The sequence below is a fragment of the Rhinolophus sinicus genome, chromosome X (genome assembly GCF_036562045.2).
Source record: "Rhinolophus sinicus isolate RSC01 chromosome X, ASM3656204v1, whole genome shotgun sequence".
NCBI classification, from domain to species: domain Eukaryota; kingdom Metazoa; phylum Chordata; class Mammalia; order Chiroptera; family Rhinolophidae; genus Rhinolophus; species Rhinolophus sinicus.
The window spans coordinates 36318784-36342049 of NC_133768.1; the positions used below are offsets into that span (position 1 = coordinate 36318784).

At 39.7% G+C, this 23266-nt stretch overlaps 1 protein-coding gene across 1 annotated transcript in view; it reads right to left on the minus strand.

Annotated features, from left to right (window-relative positions):
• EFHC2 (EF-hand domain containing 2) overlaps nt 1–23266 on the minus strand; it is a 269975-nt gene that overhangs the window by 109556 nt on the left and 137153 nt on the right. Inside the window, 3 exon segments of the mRNA XM_074323645.1 lie at nt 12487–12617; nt 15713–15903; nt 18628–18770. Of these exon segments, the coding sequence (XP_074179746.1) occupies nt 12487–12617; nt 15713–15903; nt 18628–18770 (465 nt within the window).

Here is a 23266-nt window from a genome sequence, read left to right on the forward strand (position 1 = left end):
TAGAACAGTGGTCACTTATTGAATGGGAAATGTGAGCCAGGACTGACTGGGATGGGGTGTAAGGGAACTTTCTGGGGTGATGGTAATGTTCTATGATTTAATAGGGGTTTGGGTTGCACAGGTGTATGTATTTGTCAAAACTCAGCAAATGATACTTAAGGTTTGTGCATTTTATTGAACATAAATCTTCCATCAAAAGAAAAAAAACACTAAATAAATGGTAAGCATGCTGAATTTAGAGGGAAATAACTGACGACTGATTTTTTTTTGAAATGCACCAAAGTTAAGATCTATTAATGGATGGATGGAGGGACATATGAATGGAGAGATGCCTGATAAAGCAAATAGAGGCATATCTCATTTTATTGTGCTTCGATTTACGGCATTTTGGCGATATACTGTGGTTCTTCCAAATTGAAGGTTTGTGGCAACCCTGAATCAAGCAAGTCTACTGGAACCATTTTTCCAAAAGAATTAGCTCACGTCGTGTCTCTGTCACATTTTGGTAATTCTCACAATATTTCAAACTTTTTCATTACTATTTATTATGATGATCTGTGATTAGTGATCTTTGATGTTACTACTGTAATTATTTGGGGGCACCATAAACTACACCCATATAAGATGACGAACTTAATAAATGTTGTGTGTGTTCTGACTGCTCCACTGACCAGCTGGCATTCCCTCCATCTCTATCCCTCTCTTTGTGCCTCCCTATTTAAGGATACACAACACTATTGAAATCAGGCCAATTAATAATCCCACAATGGCCTCTAAGTGTTCAAATGAAAGGAAGAGTCACACGTCTCTCACTTTAAATCAAAAGCTAGAAATGATTAAACTTAGTGAGGAAGGCATGTCAAAAGCCAAGACAGGCCAAATGCTAGACCTCTTGTACCAAACAGCTAATTTGTGAATGGAAAAGAAAAGTTCTTGAAGGAAATTAAAAGTGCTACTCCAGTGAACACACGGGTGATGAAAAAGCAAAACAGCCTTACTGCTGATATGGAGAAAGTTTTAGTGGTCTGGATAGAAAATCAAACCAGCCACAACATTCCCCTAAACTAAAGACTAATCCAGAGCAAGACCCTAACTCTCTTCAATTCCATGAAGGCTGAGAGAGGTGAGGAAGCTGCGGAAGAAAAGTTTGAAGTTAGCAGAAGTTGGTTCAGGAAGAAGCCATCTCCATACCATAATAGTGCAAGGTAAAGCAGCAAAGGATTTAGAATATTACAAAACTTAGTTGATAAAGCAGCTTGAGCAGACTGACTCCAACTTTGAGAGAAGATTTACTGTGGGTAAAATGCTATCAAAGAGCACCACATGCTACAGAAAAATCATTTGTTAAAGGAAGTCAACTGATACAGCAAACTTCACTGTTGTCTTATTTTAAGAAATTGCCACAGCCACCCCAAACTTCAACAACCACCAGACTAGTCAGCAGCCATCAACATCAAGGAAAGAACCTTTCTCCACCAGCAAAAAGATTACTCTGAAGGCACAGATGATGGATAACATTTTTTAGCAAGGTATTTTTAAATTAAGGTATATACATTGCTTTTTTTAGACATAATACTATTGCACACTTAGACTACAATATAGTATAACTTTTTTTTTTATCAGTTTCAGGTGTACAAAGCAATGTAATAGTTAGATATTTACACCACTCACAAAGTGATAACCCCCCCCCCCAATCTAGTACCCCTCTGACATTGTATATAGTTGTTATTTATCAGGGGGATCACTTCATAGACTGTGTAGATGCCCGACCACTGTGCTATACACCTGAAGCATAACTTTTATATGCACAAAACCCAAAAACTTCATGTGAGTCCCTTTATTGCGATTCGCTTTATTGCAGCGATCTGGAACCGAACGCGCATATCTCCAAGATATGCCTACAGGTTGGACAATTAAGTTCGCGAACTTCCCACCGTGCACTTACACGGTGGAAAGTTTGCGAACTTAATTGTCTGTCCTTTCGTATATAGTAAAATGTTAATAATACATTCTAAGTGGTGGGTATATGGGTGTTCACTGTTCAATCCTTTCAAATTTTCTGAATGTTTTAAATTTTTCATAAAATGTTGGGGGAGAATGAATGGGTAAGACTTTGCTGCTAATCTGGTAAGAATATTAAAGTTATAAAAACTATTCCATCCCAAAATTTAATTTTAAAGCTCTAGAATTTTGTAACATTAAGATATTCTGGCCTATAACATAAGAATTTTAATAAGCACACTGAAATTATTTGACTCTAATCAATAATCAGAGTAGCACTTCAAGTGAAATAACTTATACCCTGCTCTATGATTCTGAGATGCTTGACTTTTGCTCAAAACATTCTGCCAGCATTTGCCATTAGCTCTTTCTGGAAACTGAAACAAGAAATAAAAAATGTTCAGTGTTCTTGGCCCAGGCTTTTTGGTTTTATTTGTTTGGGTTTTATTTGTTTTTATCTTTTTTTATTTTTTAAAACAATTCCTTCATTGTTAAAAAAAAAAAATCAAAGATTGAGACATACTCTATTAACAGCCTGGTGTGTAGCCTGCTAGGATTTCTTCAAAGGATATACAATCCTTGAAATATTTATATAAATATACATGCGCACATAACCTTTAGATTTATGGCATAAATCAGATCATATTATACAGACTTCAAAATTTTGCTTTATCTACAAAACAGCATGACATATATATGGTAGCCATCAGTGCTATTCACCAACATCTGGTTTCCCTCTTTCTTCTGAACAAATGGATGGGGCCATGTGACTAGTACTCATCAATGAATTAAGAGTGTAAATGATACATATTTCTTCCTAGCTAAGAATTTGTTGGGCTCGACCCTCCAAAGGTCTTTTCTTTCTCTGATACAGTGATCACTACATTCAAGGTAGTGGCTGTTCTGTCAGCTTCAGTCGCTGAGTGGCTACTATGAACAAAATTCCCTCCGACAACAATGGACATAGAGCAAGCAAGAAATAATCCTTTGTTGATTTAATTCCCTGGGATACGGGGGTTAATTGTAACTGCAGCATTACTTAGCCAATACATTGAATATTTTTTCAGGTATGCATATTTGGTCTATCTCAGTCTTTTTCATGGCTGAACAGTACTGTCTTAAACTAATACAGTAGAATGTATCTAACTATTCCCCTACTGTTAGGTATTTGATTTTTCCAAATTTTTTCTATTACAAAGTTTGTTGCAATAAATATTGTGCACACACACATCCATTACAACCCACTTGTCAAAATTTTTCTGAATAAAAAGTTGCTGAAAGTGCAATTACTAGGCAAAGGAGTCTAAACATTAGACATGATACTAACAATTGCCCTCCAAAATGCTGAACCAATTTAAATTCCCACCAATAGAAAATGAGAGTACCTGTTATCACACATGCTCACCGGCAGTCCATTATATTATTCTTTTTAAATGTTGCCAGGGCGGCCAGTTGGCTCAGTGGTTGGAGTGCAGTGCTCATAACCCCAAGGTCACTGGTTCGATTCCCACATGGGCCAGTGAGAGACAACGGCTTGAACTTGGAGCTGAGCTGCCAGTAGGCGGCCTGTTGGCTCAGTGGTTGGAGCGCAGTGCTCGTAACACCAAGGTCACCAGTTCGATTCCCACATGGGCCAGTGAGCTGTGCCCTCCACAACTGAATTGAAAACAACAACTTGACCTGGAGCTGAGCTGTGCCCTCCACAACTAGATTGAAAACAACAACTTGACTTGGAACTGAGCCAAATCCCCCATAACTAGATTGAAAACAACAACATGACATGGAGCTGATGGGTCCTGGAAAAAACACACTGTTTCCCAATATTCCCCAATTAAAATAATTTTAAAAATTGAAATGTTGCCAACATAATATCCCATGAAAACTGATGGGTCCTGGAAAAAACGCACTGTTCCCCAATATTCCCCAATTTAAAAAATTAAAATGTTGCCAACATAATATCCCATTGAAACTTTATTTCATTGTTGTTTCAACTTGCACCATTACTGGCCTTCTTTTCATAGATTTAAAGGCTATTTATATTTCTTCTGAGAATTGTCTATCGTGTTCTTAACCCATTTTTGTCTGTTGATTTTAAAGTTTTTCATAAATCTTTTTTTTAAATTTAATTTTATTAAATTTATTGGGGTGACAATTGTTAGTAAAATTACATAGATTTCAGGTGTACAATTCTGTATTACATCATCTATAAATCCCATTGTGTGTTCATCACCCAGAGTCAGTTCTCCTTCCACCACCATATATTCGATCCCCCTTACCCTCATCTCCCACCCCCCACCCCCCACCCGTAATCCCCTGGTTCTTATACTGGCTGTAAATATTTTCTCTCAGTCTATCCTTTGTCTTTAAGTCTGTTTATAGTATCTTTTGCTATAGAGAAATATACCATTTTCTTGTAATCAATATAGTCAACTTTTCCTTCATAGTTTTTGGAAACTGTGCTCTACCACAAAATACAAATGTATTAAATGTTTCCCAATCAATTGCCACTAAAACCTTTATTAATAATCCATTCTTTCACCACTGATTTGAAAAGTTCTATATACCTTACAATAAAGTCCATAAACATGGGTCTTTTATGGACTTTATACTCTAGTTCACTAATATTTTAGTTTGTTCCTCTACTAGTACATTTTGATGTTTTAAAATATCTATAAACTACATAAATTCTAGTAACTAGACTTTAATATTCTTCTTTTTCAACATTTCTTAATCCCTTATTTTTCTTGAGGAACCTCATAATCAATGAGCCAATTTCTCTTCCTCTAAACCCACAAAACAAAACCAAATCTAACAACAACAAAAACCCACATTGTAATTTTGATAGGAATTGCTTCAAATATAATTTGGACAGATGAGAATTTTTACAATCATGTCTTCCCACTCAGAGATATAATAAAGTTTTGAAATTTTATTCATTTTAGTCTTACACATTTCTTGTCCAATTTATTCCCAGGTATTTCATTATTTTTGTTGCTATAGTGAATAGTATCCCCCATTACATAACTTTTTCTAACTGGTTATTACTGGTATAAAGTAAAACTATTGCTTTTTATGTAGTTTTCTTGTATTTAGCTACTTTCCTGAATATTCTTAATAGTTCTAACCATTTTTAAATGGAGTCTTTTGGGTTTTTAGATACACAGTCATATTCGGGTTCTAATTTAAAAATCAGTCTTCAGTTCTATTTTGGGTTCTTTAAACAGTGATTCCTAAATGCCTATTTCCACCATACCTAGGGTAAGAAAATAATGGGATTTTATAGCTGGAAGGGACCTTATAATGATCTAGTCCAAGGATTACCTAAACCTACTAGAGTATATAGGTAAAATAACTGGGAAAGGGTATAGGACAATAAGGAATTGTAGAGACTGGGAAGAAATACAGAGAATAAATAGGTTCTGAGTTGGGCAACTGCCACTCACCCACAACTGGTTGATACCACGGGGAAATATAGGCCCGATTTCTACTTTTCAAGAGGCACCGGATATATAGTTTTACGTTTAAACTCCTAAATTTCAAAACATTAAACAAAAGCCAAACCAAATATAACTGCCAGCCTTCAATCTAGGAACTTGAATCTAATCCAATACCTTCATTTAAGGCAATTTAAACTCAGAAAGGTGTGTCAGAGTTTGCCAAAGTAGCAGAATGTAGGGGAGGGCTTTGTATTTTGTTTAGCTGCTTGGTGGTCAGAACAGTATTTGCAAAGTGCTAAAACTAGGCAAGTGTTTTGCTTGGTTTGGTTACAAACAAGGAGTTTAGTCCCTGATGTTAACATTTTATGTTCCCTATTTGGCTCATCTTGGCTTGGATTTGCTATCATGGCAAATTAAAAGGGTACCTTTTAAATTACCCTTATATATTGGGGGAAGTCCCATATTATGTTCCCTGTCACCCCAACATGGAAGTCAGAGCTCAATTTCCCAGCCTTCCTTGCAATTGAAAATAGGCAGGTGATGCAGGCTCCACCAATCAGGGAAGCTTACATAAGGCTTTGAGTTGAAAGGGATTAACAGACAAAAACAGTTAGGTATGGGCCACATTTGGTCTCAGAGAAGTCAAGCTTTCTGGGGTGGCAAAGGATACAAGGTTGCCAAAAGCGGTGGTACTGATGGCTGCAGTAAAATCGAATTCTTGGCAGCACAGCAAATGTAGTAATGAGTCGTGGGTGGTGCAGTGGTAACAGAGGCCATTTTCTCATCAGACAAGTTCTACAGCCCAGTTCTGGGCACTGTTCCTAGAATTTAGCCTCAGGCTTATTTCTCCAAAGATACTGTGAACCACCCAGGATCCTTTTAATAAATTCCTTTTCTGCTTAACTAGCCAGAGAGGATTCTGCTTTTTAAAACTCAGCCCTCACCAATACAAACACTATCAGGCAGTGACAGAATCAAATCAAAGATCTCAGTGTTTTTGATTTCCAGGCCAGCATTCTTTTTATGACATCACATTATTTATATTTAATGCTTTTAGGAAGGTTCAAAATGGTGTTTTCAAAAATGTATGCTGAGGCTCCCATCTCAAAGACATGCTATGAACACTGTCAAAGTGTCTATTTGATTCTCAATGACATAGATGTTTGAGTGCTTTTGGAATTTGTCTTTGCTTTTGTTCATACAGATTCACAGACTAACGGCTTCCTTACAAGATATTAGACAGCTTACAATAAAAACACCAATAATAATGTACACAGAGTTGTTCAAATAAAGATAGAGCAAAACCACATAAAAGAAGAGATAATTGTCCTAGATAAATCAGGATGAGATCATTACAATGATCTAAGCACTAAATTTATAATCTTCTTCCTTGGGGCAAAGGACAGTAATAGGGTGGATTATATTAATGTTTTCCAACCTTAGTCCACCAATATTGATGTTTATTTTCCACTTTCATGGCCTCCAAGTTTTTAAAGAGTTTCTTCCAACCTCATTTATTAAAGAGTGTTTTCAATGACCTCATCATGGGTAAATATATAACTAATTGAAATACCAAAAACAGAACACAGATTCCTACTACTATTTTCAGTGACACCAAGTTGCAATTATTGATAAAGGGGTTTAATTTTCTAGTACCCACTATGTACTACAATGTGCTAAAATAAGAACTTTACATCCATTATCAAATTTAGTCATCACAACTGCTGTACATAGTCGGTATTACTATCCTCATTTTACAGGTGAAAACACTGTTGAGCAACTTACTCAAAGTCACCAAGCTGACAAAGGCAGAGCTGAAATTTGGATTAAGGTTTGCAGTCCAAAATCGGATTTATATTATACTACTTCCTTCAGGAAGAATTTTAGTTTTACAAGAAAGAAAATTTTTTGAGGCTCTACATCTTAGGAATTTATTATGTGGATGTTCACAGGAAATCTCCTGACCCTGCAGATGATAATAGGGGTCGGAGGAAGAACTCTAATCATTCATTACATTCACTGAGGCCCGAGACACGGTACTGGAAGTATCTGGAAAAGACATAAGGGAGAACTGGGCATGGGCCCTGCCCTCTGAGAGCTCCACCCAGGTGGGGAGAAGAGGTGAGCACACAGAAAACCAAAATAAACGCAGGCTACATGGGGCGGGTGCCATCTCTGATGAGTAGGTCAAGGCTCGGGGTGGTGGCCTGAGAGAGGGACTGGCCACATCTTTCCTGGCACAAGGACCTTGCTGTTGCTGCTGCCGCCTGTGGTTCAGAGTCCAGGGTCCAGACTGGGAAGCCTCACCCTGCCCATGTTCCCGACTGCACGAAACACTAGCCCTGCCAAGCCTAGTCCCTGCCCAGCTCCCTGCTGAAATCTGCCCTTCAGGTATCCGAGGCTCTGAGAAAGGCTTTCTGCACTCTTTGATAACAAGCAGCAGCTCTCATAGGCCAATCGGACAGACCATGAAAAGAGGATCCCAGACAGGCAGAACTAGTGACCCACACAAGGCAGAAGAGAAACATTCCCTCCCCAAACTGCCTCTTTTTCCCATCCCTGCATTCCTCCATTTTGAGGCAAATATCTCAGGACGAGCCATACATTAGTCCATTATCAACCCTGGCACCTTATGCAGAGATAGTTTATTAGCTACCACCCTGAAGGTTTCCTTTAGAAGAAGTGCAAATCTCTAAGGGAAAAAAAAAATGCCTGAGACTTGGACCACCGGCCAGAGCAGCAGGTCTAGGATCTGGGTCCCCAAGTGAATACTGACAGTGTCAGGTATGTAAGCAGGGAAAAGAATCAGGGCCACAGAGGTAGAGCCCAGAGACTTATGCCACAATCCTGCCTCTGCCTACTTTACTAGTCTATCTCAATGTATGGATTTGAAAAGGGGACATCTTACAAGTGTATATATAAAGCTACATTTTAAGAGTTTTAGAATATCAGTGCCTGAAGCAAGCCTTATAGACAAAAGAGTGAGGTTCACATAGGTGAAGTGAGTTGCCCAAATCACTTGGCTTGTAAGGGTGAGTGAGGTCTAGCTATCCCTGACTCTCCTACAGTAAGAGATAGATTGCCCTTCCCCAGTGCAAGGTAATCAATTATTTACTTGTTTGCTGTAGACTGAATGTTCCTTGAGAAATAGGACCATTCATTAAATTATTCAACAAACATCTATTGTACTTGGCAGGAGCCAATTGTGGAGGCAGAGAAGTAAACAAATAACTCAATAGGGGCTACCAATGGATAGTAGATGAAAAGCACTTAGCATGATGTTTGGCCCAATGTAAGTGTTCTATAAATGGTGACTCCTACAAAAGTAATTTTCTAGTGAGATGAAAATAAAGAGAGGGGTATAGGCAAGGGTCAGATCACGACCAGTGGGATTTGCCCTGAAGATAATAAGAAGCTGAGGCAGGGTTTAGAGCAGAGAAATGACATGATCAGATTTTAGGAAGGTCGCTCTGGCAAAACTTAGGAACATGAGAATTAAGAAAAGGAGATCAGTTATGTAGCTCTCAAGAGAGTCCAAGTGAACAGTGATGAAAAACTGGACAGCAAAAGTGCAGCTGGGGATGGAAAAAAGTAGTTTAAGAAGTGCAATTTCAAGAGGTTGGGAGAGGTCAAGATAGGGGAGAGGTGAGAGACAAGGCAAACCCTGGCCCAGGCACTGGGCACAAGTATGGTGGCCTCTACCAAGACAGAGTACCCAGCTGCAACTTTATGGGAGAAGAAAATGAGGTCAATTTAGAGGAAGTTATTTTGGGATGCCTACGGGACATCCAAGGGAGAGCTGTCCCGGAGGCATTCATATCTCCAAGTCTATAGTTCAGGAGAAAGGTCCAAGCTTGAGGATCTAATACGGATAACTCAGCCTTCGGCTGACAGCCAGAGCAGTGAGGGCTGGATAAAATGTAGCCACTTAACAAATATTTATTAACACCCTACTATCAGCCAGGCACTGTGAAAAGTGATTAAGAATAGAGCAGAAAACAGGAGAAGGTCCCTGCCCTGAGGGAGATTACATTCTGGTGAGAAGAGCCAGAATATACACATATACATATACATATAAATAAAAGAAACATATTAGCTAGTAAAAGTGCCAAGCACAGAATTATAAGGTGTGGTGTGATAACAACTAGCTATGTAGTTCCTTTGCCTTTGCCCAGGAAAGAACCTGAGAAGCAAAAGAGAGGGTTGAAGACCATGAACTAGGGACTCACAGTTGTGGGCCAACCACAGAAGGCACAGTGTCCACCACATAGCACGTCATATAGAGTGGACGACTTGACTTCTGGTCTACACTCTCATCTGGAGACAATGCCACCACCTTCAAACTAGAACCCCAAAGAGTAATTCTAGGTCATTATTCTGCTCAGGAACTATGATGCGTACTTGTAAGGGTGACACTGTATCTTCTATCTTGAGATTTAATCCTCTAGTGTAATTCAATTTAACGGTGTAGTTTAGCTTGGGACTTTTTGAATTTTTTTTCTCTGCTTCCCTTCTCCTCAGCCCCCCAACACCCCCACACCCCCACCCCCGCCAAACCTTAATGACTCTATTTACTATATATTTACCATGCATGCCAGTTTCCATTATTGTTTACTCTGGACTGTATGCATACCAGGATCAATGACTCTTTTCCTCAAGGAAACTTCCAGGACACTGACTTGAAAAAAGTTTTTGCATCTGCGAAAGATCCACGCCTATCCCTGAAACAAACCAGCCTCTGGGAAGCGCATTTTCAGTGACTCTTTACTCCAGGCCAAGACCACCTCCCCACCCCAGCCCCTTTTCCTTTGTTCTGCCTCTCCTTACAGGCCTATAAAACCTTTGGGCCATACTGGGGGGGTGGGGGCTGATGGTCTTTGGACAAGAGTCTACCATCCTCCCAGAATGCTGGAATTTTGAATAAACCTTCTTTTCTTTCCACCAACCTTGTCTCTTGAATTTTGGCTTTCATGCGGCGAGCAGCCAGAACTTTAACATGGTAACAAGGGATAAGGCAGTGAACAGGGCCATCAAGGTTCCTGCCCCTTAGAAAGCTCACATTCTAATAGGATAAGACCCACACAAGCACACACACCACGTACAGATATCTAAGTAAACTGTAAGTTGTGCTACGAAAAATATAAACAAAGGACGAAGAATAAGTGAGTGATCTACTTTAGGTAGGATAGTCAGAAAATAAGTCCATCTGAGGAAGTGACATTTAAGATGAGTCCTAAACTCTGCCAGCAGAGGATGGTGGTGTGGACATTCCAAATAGAGGGTACTACGTTTGCACAGGCTTAGAGGCTGGAAAGAGCTTGATGTGTTTGAGAAACTGAGTGACAGCCAGCAAGGGCAGAGGACAGGGCTGGAGAAAAAGAAGTGATGACACTGGAAATGTAAACAGAGAGTAGCATCACTCGAGGCCCTGCCAGCTGCAGTAAAATATTTGGATCTTACTGTAAGGACAACAGCAAGCCACTGAATGGTTTTTCAAGCCAGTCATGACCTGATCTGATTTTCATCTTAAGGGATTTCTGGCCAGGAGAGGGCCTAAAAATCAGGAGTTGCTTCTTTCCGAGCATGTAGTGTCTTGGGACCATCCTCCAATCACAGTGTAGTGGTCCTTTATTCCACCCACAGTCAGGGTCAGGCCTCCATCTGTGGAGCAACTTTTCTTTCTTGGATCTCCTGCTTGGCCTAAGTGCTTCCCCCAAAGCCCCATAAACTCTCTAAAGTGTTTCCAATAGACTTTGCTAGAGTGTTGGGAGAATGGATGCTTTCATAAAAGGACACAAAATAATAAAACGAAACCATTCCCTCATTTCTGGTGGAAATTTGTTTTCTCCTCTACTGCTTGACATTAGTCCGTGGCCTGAGCAATTGTCTTTGTTCTTTACTCTGTCTCCATTTATTTTTCAAAAGACCATGAACATGTGTACTACTATGAACAATAACAACGAACTATAAATTCTTATTAATCCCAGAAGGTTGGGAATTCTAAACAATAAAAATATATCCTCTGACTGCTTCTCTCAAAAGAATATTTTGGAAAAACAAAAGAGCTTTGTTAAAACAACAAATGAGCTTTGGGACACTTGGGGCCTAATGATGGGCTCAGGTCACCAAGCCCTGATGCAATAGGTAACTTCAGGCACAAAGTTGGAGCCTTCCCTGCCACCCTCTCCTGGGCTCACTTCCTCATTTCTCAGCCCATATCTGGACTGCATCAAGCCAAGTTTCCAATATAGCTTTTAGCCACTATTGTTTTCAGGAGCCAGAATTCTCAGCCTAAAGAGAAAGTCCCCTTTGTCCTCCATCTATGATTTAATTTATATTCTCCTGAAGGCTCCATTCACTTTGTTTTCGGTCTAAGAGAAGCCTCACAATTGTACTAGACCCTGAATTTGAATTTCCCTGTGTTTCCACTGTTTGGAAATTTGCCTAGGTCAGCCACTCACTGGACCGTCCCAGAATTCAGCTTTACCTTAGAGAAAATCTTTATTGCTCATGATTTCTTATGCTATTTTAACTACTATCATATATTTTCCCTTGATTTCTATATTCTTATAGAAATACACAGATGTGTATGAGCATACACATACACACTCATACATACCACCTTTCTCTAATACTCAGTATACTAAGCTTCCACTATCTTTTCCAACTGGATCACATTCCTAAGGATTGCCCAGATTTTGGAGAGGTGTTCTTAACTGCATTTTTTTCCTGCATTTCTCATTCAGATGCACCCTTGCCAGCATTCCCGATCCTTCAACACCATGATTCACAAGACAATGTGACCAACTGTCTTTCTACACGTTTCTCTCTCTGTTCTCACCTATAAACTTCTTTACTAAGCAAATGTATAAGATGTACTAAAAATGGGCAAAACTGGACTACAAAGTAATACGAATGCAAAGAAATGGCAATTTCTAATAAAAAGTATGTAGCATTAATTAGGAAGCACTAGGGAAGGAACTGTTTTTTCTGATATTTGAACAATCTTGAGAGGAAAACAGATTATTGTGAGCAGAATATGGCTTACCTGAATGTATTATAATCCATCTTCTTCATGAACCCAGCGTCAGCAGCCCTAAATACCTGCCTGATGTCTCCGGATTTTGGTATTTTTTCTTTCAGCTTTTCTAGGGCAAGTTCAAGTTTGCTCAAAGGAAACTGGAAGGGGGAAAAGAAAGGAAAGATATTTAAAAATGCCTGAGGCATAGGGAGCCCCATCTTTCTGGTGGCCAGGAAAAAGACTTCACACTGTGAATCTGAAGTTAGTGGGGCATGTCTTTCCATAGAGATCACCACAGAGAAGACAAGACTAAATTTGCATCTCTTCAGTTAAGGCTTTAGGACAAGGATTAATGTTAGCATAGGCCCAGATCAGAAAGAAATGAGCTTAAGGGACAGCAGGCCACAGGAATCAAAAAACAATTCCTGCTCCCACCACAGCAGCTTCCTCCCTGTAACCTTTAGACACTGGTGCTGTATGCTGGGAGACCCTAATGGACAGAATGGGGATTCGAAATTGGATGAGTGAACTCCCATTTTCTCCAGATCTTTAGAGCGAACCCCTGGAACTGTTTGTTGGCCACCTTGTGATACACCGAGCAGAGCAAGGCTGGGTGTCAAAGGTACACACACAGTGCAATCCTCTTACATTCACTCTCCATGCACTCTCCAGTTTCTGTCTCCTACTCTCCTACTCTATGATTTGGTTTTTGACTCTGTAAGAATATTCTTTATTCAATCCAATAAAGCATAAGGTTGTAAATAATTACAGCTAAGAGCTAAAAAATGAGAACACTACATACGAAAATAAAAACTCTGATGGTAATTTAGTGTAAAGCTCCTTCTCTTCCACCAGGGGGTTTGGCACCTACTGCAGCCCCCCCATTCCTTCCCTTTTTTGCATTTCCTTTCATCTATTTCCATGATAGGATCTCTTAGCTCTTTTGAAAAGACTCCTCAGAGTATATTAATCTTTCGCTGCTTAGAATGTCCTTGTTAACGGCAGTTTTAAAATAATGCAGTTTTCACTTGGGATGCTGATACCAGGTAATGTCCTACCCTTCTTTTACCTTTTGAAAGGAGAAAAGCCCTTTATAGCTTAAAAATATATATATTCATTATTGTATGTCAACTGTTATTGAAAAGTAAATTTAAAAAATTTAAAAAAAAAGTGTGTGTGTGTGTGTGTGTGTGCGCGCGCGCATGTGTAGTGGACCCTTGAAGAACAATGGTTTGAACTGCAGGACTCCACTTATATGTGAATTTTTTTCAATAAATACTGTAAATGTATTTTCTCTTCCTTATGATTTTCTTAATATTTTCTTTTCTGTAGCTTATTTTATTGTAAGAATACAGTATATAATATATATAACATACAAAACATGTGTTTATTGACTGTTTATGTTATTGATCGGTAAGGCTTCTGGTCAACAGTAGGCTATTAGTAGTTAAGTTCTCGGGGAGCCAAAAGTTATACTCAGATTTTTGACTGTGTAGGGGAGTCAGTGCACCTAACCGCCATGTTATTCGAGGGTCAACTGTATTTTATATGAAGGTATAGGTTTACCCTGTGTTTGAAAATCAAGCCCTAATGTATAATAGCTATTGTAAATTGGACAATGACTGAGCTTGCTATGGGCCACATAGAGCTGAGCACTTCACACATATTATCTCATCTAATATTCATAGCAAATCTATGAAAGAGGAACTGTTGTTACTCCCATTTCAAAGATGAGGAAAGTGAAGCTCAGGGAAGTTACATGTCTAAGGCGTCTCAAATGTGGAGTCAGGTTTCCCCAACAAGCATAATGGGCTCCAGAAATCTAATTACCCTGTTATTGAGCCTCTCACCTGACTTCAGTGCTTTTGAAGAGATATCGGTTCATGGTTTTACAATAACCTGAATTCCTAACACTGCAAATGAGAGATGATGTGGCAGTCCTGGAGTGTCAGAGAGCCTGAGCAGAAAAGAACATTATTAGCTGACAGCGCTCAGCTGCTGTACCTTCATGATTAGTGCAGTATTCCCACTGAGGCCACTCTCCTCAGACTGCTCTGACCAATGACAGCAGGGCAGGGGCACCAGGACTGGGCCACTCTGCCTGACACGGGACTTCTCTGATGGGCAGTCTTTGCTCTCGGCTCCCCATCGGCCTGGCTGCGACTTTCTCAGAGCTATGCTGCATCTGAGGCTCTTCATCCCCCATCCTCCTTCCTTCCCTCTCCTTTCTCAGGGGTCAAACCTGCATCTCTTGTCTCCCCACCTACTCCTGCTTCCTCTGCCTTTATCCTTTATATGCGTTTCTTCCAATACATCTGTTACACGTCTAATTCTGTCTTGGCATCTGCTTCAGAGGACCCAAACTGACACAGATGATGTGGTATAATATACATACACAGAGACTGATCTTAGCAACTTACCCCTGAACATTTTATATATAAATAAAATAGAACTGGTTCTGGTTCGTTCTCTCTCTCTCTCTCTCTCTCCCCCCCCCACCCCTCCTCTCTGCATATAAATATTATTTCCTACAGGCAGATTTTTAAAGCAGTTTCTAGATAGATTTTTCAATATTAGGCAATGACTCTCAAATAGACATGTTTGTATACCAAACTGGTCCACACTTAAAATCAAGATTTTATCAATATGTTATTTTTATTGAACAGCATTGCCATAATAGTACTTTTAGTAACGCTACCCATCTGCCATCTTATTTCAAACGAAAACACTCTTTGAGTTCACTGTTGCCAATTTGTCTTTGAATTCTTATTTAGGCCTCAGGTGGCTCCTGTTATGGGAAGTTGCAACCCCAGCAACTATTGGGTTCCCTTGGGGTTTCTGTTTGTTCAGGTCTTGGCCTTCCCGGTAGGACTGTGCCAATTAACTGGGACAGCACAGTGTGTGGCACCAGATTTTCTTCCTTTCCTACAGTTGCTGAATTTCTTTCTGAAAACATTGTTGGCGTCAGCAGAAAACCAGGAAACTTGATTCAACTCTGGGCCTGCCTCCTGCCTGTGCCTGGCATCTGTGATGCTGGGCAGCGAAGGACCCAGCGTGTAAACAGAGTAGACCGGGACCTGGCCTCTGTCAAAGGACTTGTGGCCAAGTTGCACGGATCCATTATTCATGCCCACATGTGTGAATGCACAATGTAAAACGGATAGCAAGATGAAGAAGAAAAGGCCTAGAGAAAGAAAAACACAGACTGCAGAGTGCTGAGAGGCAAGTCAAGAATTATACAAAGTAAGCTCACCTTATCTGAATTCTTCTCCATGAATTTTAAGGTGTACTCATCAGCACTGAGCAAAAGAAACACGTAGCCATTCACATTCACTTTGGCTCCAATATACAGCTCCTCGACCTTGATATATTCTGATAGTTCACTTTTAAAGACTTCTTGTCTGGGCCTCTTAACACGCATTCTTTTTAAGAACTTCCGTAGACCTGAAACTAGTATAAAATAATATTGAATGTCAATGATAATTTTAAAAAATATATAGTCACAGGATATAAAGTACAGAATAGGGAATATAGTCAATGTTACTGTAAAAGCTATGTACGGTGTCAGACGGGTAGTAGATTTGCTGGGGTTATCACTTTGTGAGAGGTATAAGTTTCTAGTCTTATGTTGTTTTTGTACACCTGAAACATAATAAAAAAAGAACTTCCCACCAGAATTCCCTATGAAAAAAAAGTTAATGAGTAGCCTTTATTCTTGAAAGAACCATACAACTTGCCTTTAGAGTTACTTCATGCTCAAAACCAGAACATACAACTTAGCTGTGAACTCACATTGCCTATTATTCTCAGAATGAAGGGAAGAATGAGACAATGGGTGAAGAAATGAGACTTCCTAGGTGAGTGTGCAAAGAAAAAAGTGGTATGGCATTCCAGCCTTTTCTTTCCTCTCTCTAGTCCCTTCCCAATCCAAACACTTGAATAAACACTTATCATGCCCAGCTACATGCCCAGCAGCATGTAGGGAACTGCGACATCAGGAATATACTCATCTTTAGAGCGTGTCTGAACAGCATCAGGTAGAAAATTCCTCACGAGTTTATTTCCACCCATGTGTGCCAGATGATGTCTTACACTTATTCTGACATGCAGATTAAGTGTAAGATGCCCCACCTCTGGAAAGGAGCTTAATTGTTGGAAGCTAACAATGAGAGTCGCCTTAACTCTTTTTTCTATAGTTAAAATATCTTTGCTTCTCTTAGCAATGCCTCCTATTTCTTGCTTCCAGAATTCTCAGCATTTCATCGGCACTCTTCTGGGCATTACTTGGTTTTTGACCTCTTGGAAAACAGCGAGCAGAGTTGAACATGGGGACTCCAGTAATCTTCTGATAGTGAACTGAAATCTTCAGACCTATGACTACAACCTGAGACCAGATGAGCTTGTGGGGTCAGCTTCATCACACTCCTCCTACCATATTCAGAAACCAGAGGTGGTGGAGACTAGGCTTTGGAGCCAAATAGAGTTGGAGTCCACCCTGCCTCCGTCATTTGCTCAGTGATCTTTATAAGTTATTTAATCTCTCTGTATCTCTCTGAATTCTCATTCGTAAAATGAGGATAAAATTTTTGGGGGCTATGAAAATGTACCTCTCAGATCACCCACTGTGGGGAATATAGGTGATGTAAGGCCCCAGCTGATATATTCTGAAATCTATCCCCAGGTTTGTGCCAAGGTCATGCTTCCCACAGGCTGCTGCCAACAAATGACTAAGCAAGGCAGGGATACTGAGATAGGTCCGTTTCTGCAATATGGGGGCTCCTCCAACTACTGACTTTGGCTCTAGGACTCCCGGCAGGCCTTAATGAAACTTTCTTAGAATTTCAGTGCAGTCTAAGACCTCCCCCTTTCTTTCTTCCTTCTGTCCTTTGCAGGAGTCAGACATGCACTGCAGTCTGAGGCCTCTCCTGGCATTTTCTGGCTCCTTCCACATTTTCCCTCACCAGCATCTCCCCTAATAAATCTCTTGCACATTTAATCCCATCCTGGGGTTTGCCTCTTAGAGAACCTGGACTAACAAAAACTTAACCTAGTAAAGTTCTTGTAAGGATAATAGTAGGTACTCAATCATGGCTGCTATTATTACTAGCAAGCATGTAGTTGACTACTAGCGCTCTTACTGTTTTACATATGCTGCAACTAGCTTGGCTATATCTTCCCAATTCTAGACATAGAGTTGATTTTTTCACCTTTAAGAGCATGACTTGATATTCATCCCTATTTGTTTCATATTTTAAGATTTGATCCATTACTCAAATCACTGTGGAGCCTGATTTAACTATACTAATTATTCATTATTCATTGGTGTGCTGAGTGACTCATACCAGCTCTTAAGGGCTGACCAAATTTCAGGGAATTTCCAAGCTAGTGGTTAAACTGTTGGTTGCTTGAAATTGGAATTGGCCATGACTGGGGTATTTACACCACAGAAATTGGCAAATGGTACAAATTAGGGCCTTTAAAATTTTTTTCAGAGAGCCAATTAACCAGAACACCACTGATTATTCTTCCCAAATAAGTGTCTTCAGCACAGACAAGTTTTAAACATGTTGGGACAAAGAACACAGCCCAGCAGTTCCATAATCTGGTAAGTCAAAATCAATGGCTCTCCTCAGCAAGGGCCATGGTGTCGGCACACTGTCCAGGGCACTCCATGGGCCTGGGTGCTGGAAACTTGGCAACAGCGTCAACAGACAGAAGAGCCAAGGGAAGATGGACTCTGAAGATTAAATTTGTTAATCTGGGGTTCTTGTCATTTAGTTAAGCAAAAATTTTATAAGCAGTACTATCAAGAATACAGATTCCTTCTTGTCTTGTTGGCTATGAGTGCAACTGGCAATAGCCAGCCCATGATTTTGAAGCCCTTGGATTCCTCAGAGGTGCCTCTGAGGCCACAGAGGAAGGAGGGATAATGTCCAAAAGGAGGCATCCCAAGTCTCCCAGACCTGAGCCAACCAAAACTGTCCCACTTTTTGCATTTTATATCTGGGTTCCCATTTAGACACCTTTGTAAGCTAAACTTTAGTAGTTAAAAAAGTGAAAGCCACTATCTTAGGTCATCTAGGCTATAAAATCAGATCATACTAATTTTCAAAATGAAGAGACAGTTAATTGTTCTGAGGAAATTGCTATGAGAGGTATGTCTCTTACCCGAATTCTTCTCTGTGGGTTCAAACACTGAAATTGTGTCATCGCTGAGAAAATATGAAATAATAAACAGCCTGCCCATGTTGGCATATTGGTTTGTGATTAGTTTTGCTAAGAACCGGAGTGCATTGCTTTCGATGCCATAGCTAGATGGAAGAGAAATGAGGGTTACAGCATTATACAAGTAATCTTCTACACATTGTGTATATAAAATAAAACCTGCAAAAGGTGTGCTATGGATTTATTTTTAATTTCGTTATAACTGACATATAACATTATATTAGCTTTAGATGTACAAGATAATGATTCGATATTTGTATACTCGTATATTGTGCAATTATCACTACAATAAGTCTCGTTAACATCTGTCACCATAGTAACAAAATTGTTTTCTTGTGATGAGAACTTTTAAGATCTACTCTTAGCGACTTTCAAATATGCAATACAGTATTGTTTACTATAGTCACCATGCTGTACATCACCATGACTTACTTATAACTTACTTATAACTTACTTATAACCACATAGATTGAAACTGGAAGTTTGTACCTCTTAACCTCCTTCACCCATTTCATGCATCTCCCCATCCCCCAGGTGTGCTATGCTTTTAAGATAGTAGGATAAACTCTCTGAAGTTGAAAAAGCTCAACTATCTTCTTACTAAGGCTTTATATCTATATGCAGATGAATTTTCTTGATGTATTAAAATATCACTTATTCTTTAGCTGTCCAGGGTAACACATTGGGAAAATATATGCAAACTAAATGTCATAAACACACTACTCAAACCAGCTTCATTAAATGGTTGTCCCTTACTCACAAAGCTAATCAACAATCACAACAATCACGTCAGCAAAAAGAATAGCACCTAGCCCTCATTGCCCAAGCATAAGCATGCCAGCAGGTGTGTTCCACGGGTACCTAGAGCCACCTTCCACTTTCTCATGCCCATTTCTTTTCTTCTAGCCCCACGTCCTCTCTTTCCTGAGGCATTCCGCCAGTTCTCCAGTATCCTCCAACTCACTTCAAGGAAATAATCAGCTTTTCCCTTTCAAATACTATATTAAATATTATTTCACTTATCATCCAAATTCTAAGTAGCCATTTTAAGTCTGTTTTCCGAGGGCTAAGACTGCATCTTACTAACCATTATCTAATATAACATTTTTTACCTTTTAAGTACTCAATAAATGTTTGTAGAAAGTTGTTATAAGATCCATATAGATTGAAATTTGCATTTAGAATTCTATGCATGAATAGAATAATCTAGTAGACTGAAGATGGGATCAAGTCTAGAATCAAAAGTTCCCAAAGCTGATGACCTCATCATTGAAGAAATTAATTTATGGTCTGTCAGCAGAAGCATGTTGGTGGATATCAGCTGGTGAAATGTGAGCTACATAACAAATCCTAAACACTTGCAGAGGTCTTTGATAATCAAAATCAGTACCCCAAGGTGGCATAGAGTAAAATAAACCATGTACTTCGTCACTTCCCTGTCACAACTCTAAGAAGTAAGGTTCTTGCTTTCAAATTCTCCTTTGTTAAAATTCAGTCTTTCCTTGTGGTCACAGTGATTTAATTAAAAAAACAGAAAAGCAAAAACAAAGAACATTTCTGATTTCCAGAGGTATAAAGTGTTTTTTTTTTATTTTATTAAATTTATTGGGGTGACAATTGTTAGTAAAAAGAGGACATACAAATGGCAAATAGACATATGAAAAAATGCTCAACATCACTAATCATCAGAGAAATGCAAATCAAAACCACAATGAGATATCACCTCACCCCAGTCAGAATGTCGATCATCAACAAGACAAAAGTGTTTTTTTCTGCCCCTTTCTCAGATTGTCCAAGGGAGCAGGACTGAAAAAACATGGCACCAAGATTCCCAGTCTGAGGCCTCATGTGAGATGAAAAGTAGCAATTTATAAGGGTAGCCCCAGGGCAGTGTGGGCAGAATAACCAGATCTCCATGGCTGTTTTCTGAGTTCCTATTTCCCCAGGCTTTAGACAGACCTCATACGGTGCAGGGTTGCAGCTATACCTTGTCAGGCATCTTCTCTGGTACATAATTGGATTTACAAGTAACAAAAAGATTTGGTAACCCTCTCTCATGAAAGAGCCATAACTTTTACAGATGCCTGAAATATCACTGAAACAACTGAATGAGGTCAAATGTCAGGGCAAATGAATGCTCCTGTAAATTTAGCTTCTTAGAACTTACATAAATTTATAAGTGTGTATGTTAAGTGTGGATTTCTCATGTTTAATATGCCATTTTTCACCTAATTCTAGTGTTGTGGAGAGCTCATCAATCAGGAACATAATCTGTTCAAACAAAATCTTCAGACCAGCAGTTCAGAAACTTTATCGTGTATAAAAGTCACCTGGGGAGTTTGTTAAATATACAGAATACAGAGTCCCACCCCCAGAGATATGGATTCACTAGTTAGCTTACATCTCCTGAAACCTGCATTTTCAATAAAGCTCCCCAAGAGATTCTAATGAAGTGGTCCCCAGCGCAAACTCTGAAAAACACTGCAAGTATCTTCAGATATTTCCTTGACTATTAAGCTAATTTATCAAACTTCTCTAAATATTCTTTATCACAATACTCCCAGGACTCTAAAAACTTTGGCATTTTCCCTGCTTCCTATTATACCACCTATTCTGTTCAATCTGGCTTTCCAGGCCATTGAGAAATCAAGGTTCAAATACACACATACATACAGCTATTTGGCATGACTTCCTATAACTTACTCTTCTACTCAAGTCACACAAGCCACTTCATTTACTGTTCCATTTTGTGCTCATTTGTTTGCAGGCCTTTCACTTGGTATCATCCCCACCGCCAGGGCACACCTTCATCCTTTCCTGTGCCTGCTCAGGGTCCTGTCCACCCATTTGGGCCCTGTCCACCCATTTGGGCCCAATCAGTAGAGCTCTCCTTGACCATGGCTGCCCTCCCAGCTGACCACCAACTCATACCTCCTGCACAGACCATAATTTGTGGCACCCTATTTAGTACTGTATAGACTTGTATTCTTGGCTGGGTGTTTTTTTAATGTGTTCATTCCCACTGTCTGAAAACAAGTGATAAATTCCTAGGTCCAGCAGCTATGTCTTAACTTTTTCTACACACAGCCCAGAGTTATCCATAATCACTGTCTTGAATTCTTCTCCCATTCTCTCTTAAATCCACTTCCATCAGGTTTGCTCTACCTAAACTGCTCTTGTCAAGGTCCACAATGATCCCCACAATGTCAATGTCAGTGGTTCATTTTTGTGTCTAACTTGACCAAGCAGCAGCAATTGGTACAAATGATCATTCCTTCTTCTGTGACACTCTTGCTTCACTTGGATTCCAGAATCATGCATTCTCTTGGTTTTGCTCCTACCTCGTTTGCTAATTTTCAGTCTGTTTTGCTGGTTCCTCCTCTTTTCCTCAATCTCTTAATTTGGGGTGTCCCGGGGATAACAAGAAATAACTTGGTATCCACTTCTTTGTGTATATTCACTCCCTTGGTGATCTCTTCTAGTCTCAAAGCTTTAAATACCATCTACACATTGATGACTTCCAAATTTCTATCTCTAGTGTAGACCTCTCTCCCAAACTCCAAAGTCATACATCCAACTGACTACTCAATATCTCCAGTTGCTATCTAACAGACATCTCAAACTTAACTTGTTCCAAAACTGAACTTCTGCTCTTGCCCCAAACCTACTCTACCTACACACAGTCTTTCCCATCTCAGTAGATGGCAACTCCATCTTTCTAGTTGCCCAGGCCAAAACCTTGAGATTCATCCTTTACTCCTCTCTTTTTTCACACTTCATACCCCATCTGTCAGAAAATCCTATCGGTTTGTCCTTCAAAATATTTCCAGAATCTATTTCTCATCACTTTCATGGCACCCACCCAGATCTAAGTCATCATACCTTTTCTGTTGGACTACTGTAGTAACCTCTGGCCTGGTCTTTACTTCCACCATTGCCCTTCTACAGTCTACTCAGAACAAGGCATCTGGAGTCATTCTTTTAATATGTAAATCAGATCAAGTCACTCCTCTGTTCAGATCTCTTAATGGCTCCCCTTATCATTCAAAGTCAAAAGAATCCTAATAATGGTCTACAAGGCCCTATGTTACCTGATCCCCCCATTACCTCTCTTAGTCGCTCTACTCTGCCCTTTATTCATCTGTTCTAATGGTGTCAGCCTCCTAGCTGTTCCTTGCACACCCCAAGCCTGCTCCTTGCTCAGGCCCTTTACACCAACTGTCCTTCTGCCTAAACATGTTACCTCTCCTCAGTAAGATCCATCCAGACCACACTACTAAAAATTGAAACAGCGGGTGCCTCTCAACCCCACATTCTCAGTTCCTCTTTATTCTTTTCATAGCAACTTACTACCTTCTTTATTTTTTTCCATGGTACTTAATACCTTCCATATATTACAGAATGTACTTATGTATTATTTTTATTGTTTATTTTCTGCCTCCCCAGTTAGAATGTAAGTTCTCTGAGGGTAGGGATTTGTGTCTGTTTTGTTCACTGATGTGTCTCAAGCCCTTAGATCAGTATTTGACACATAGCAGTACGCAGTAAACATATGTTAACAAAGAAAATGAATGACTCACCG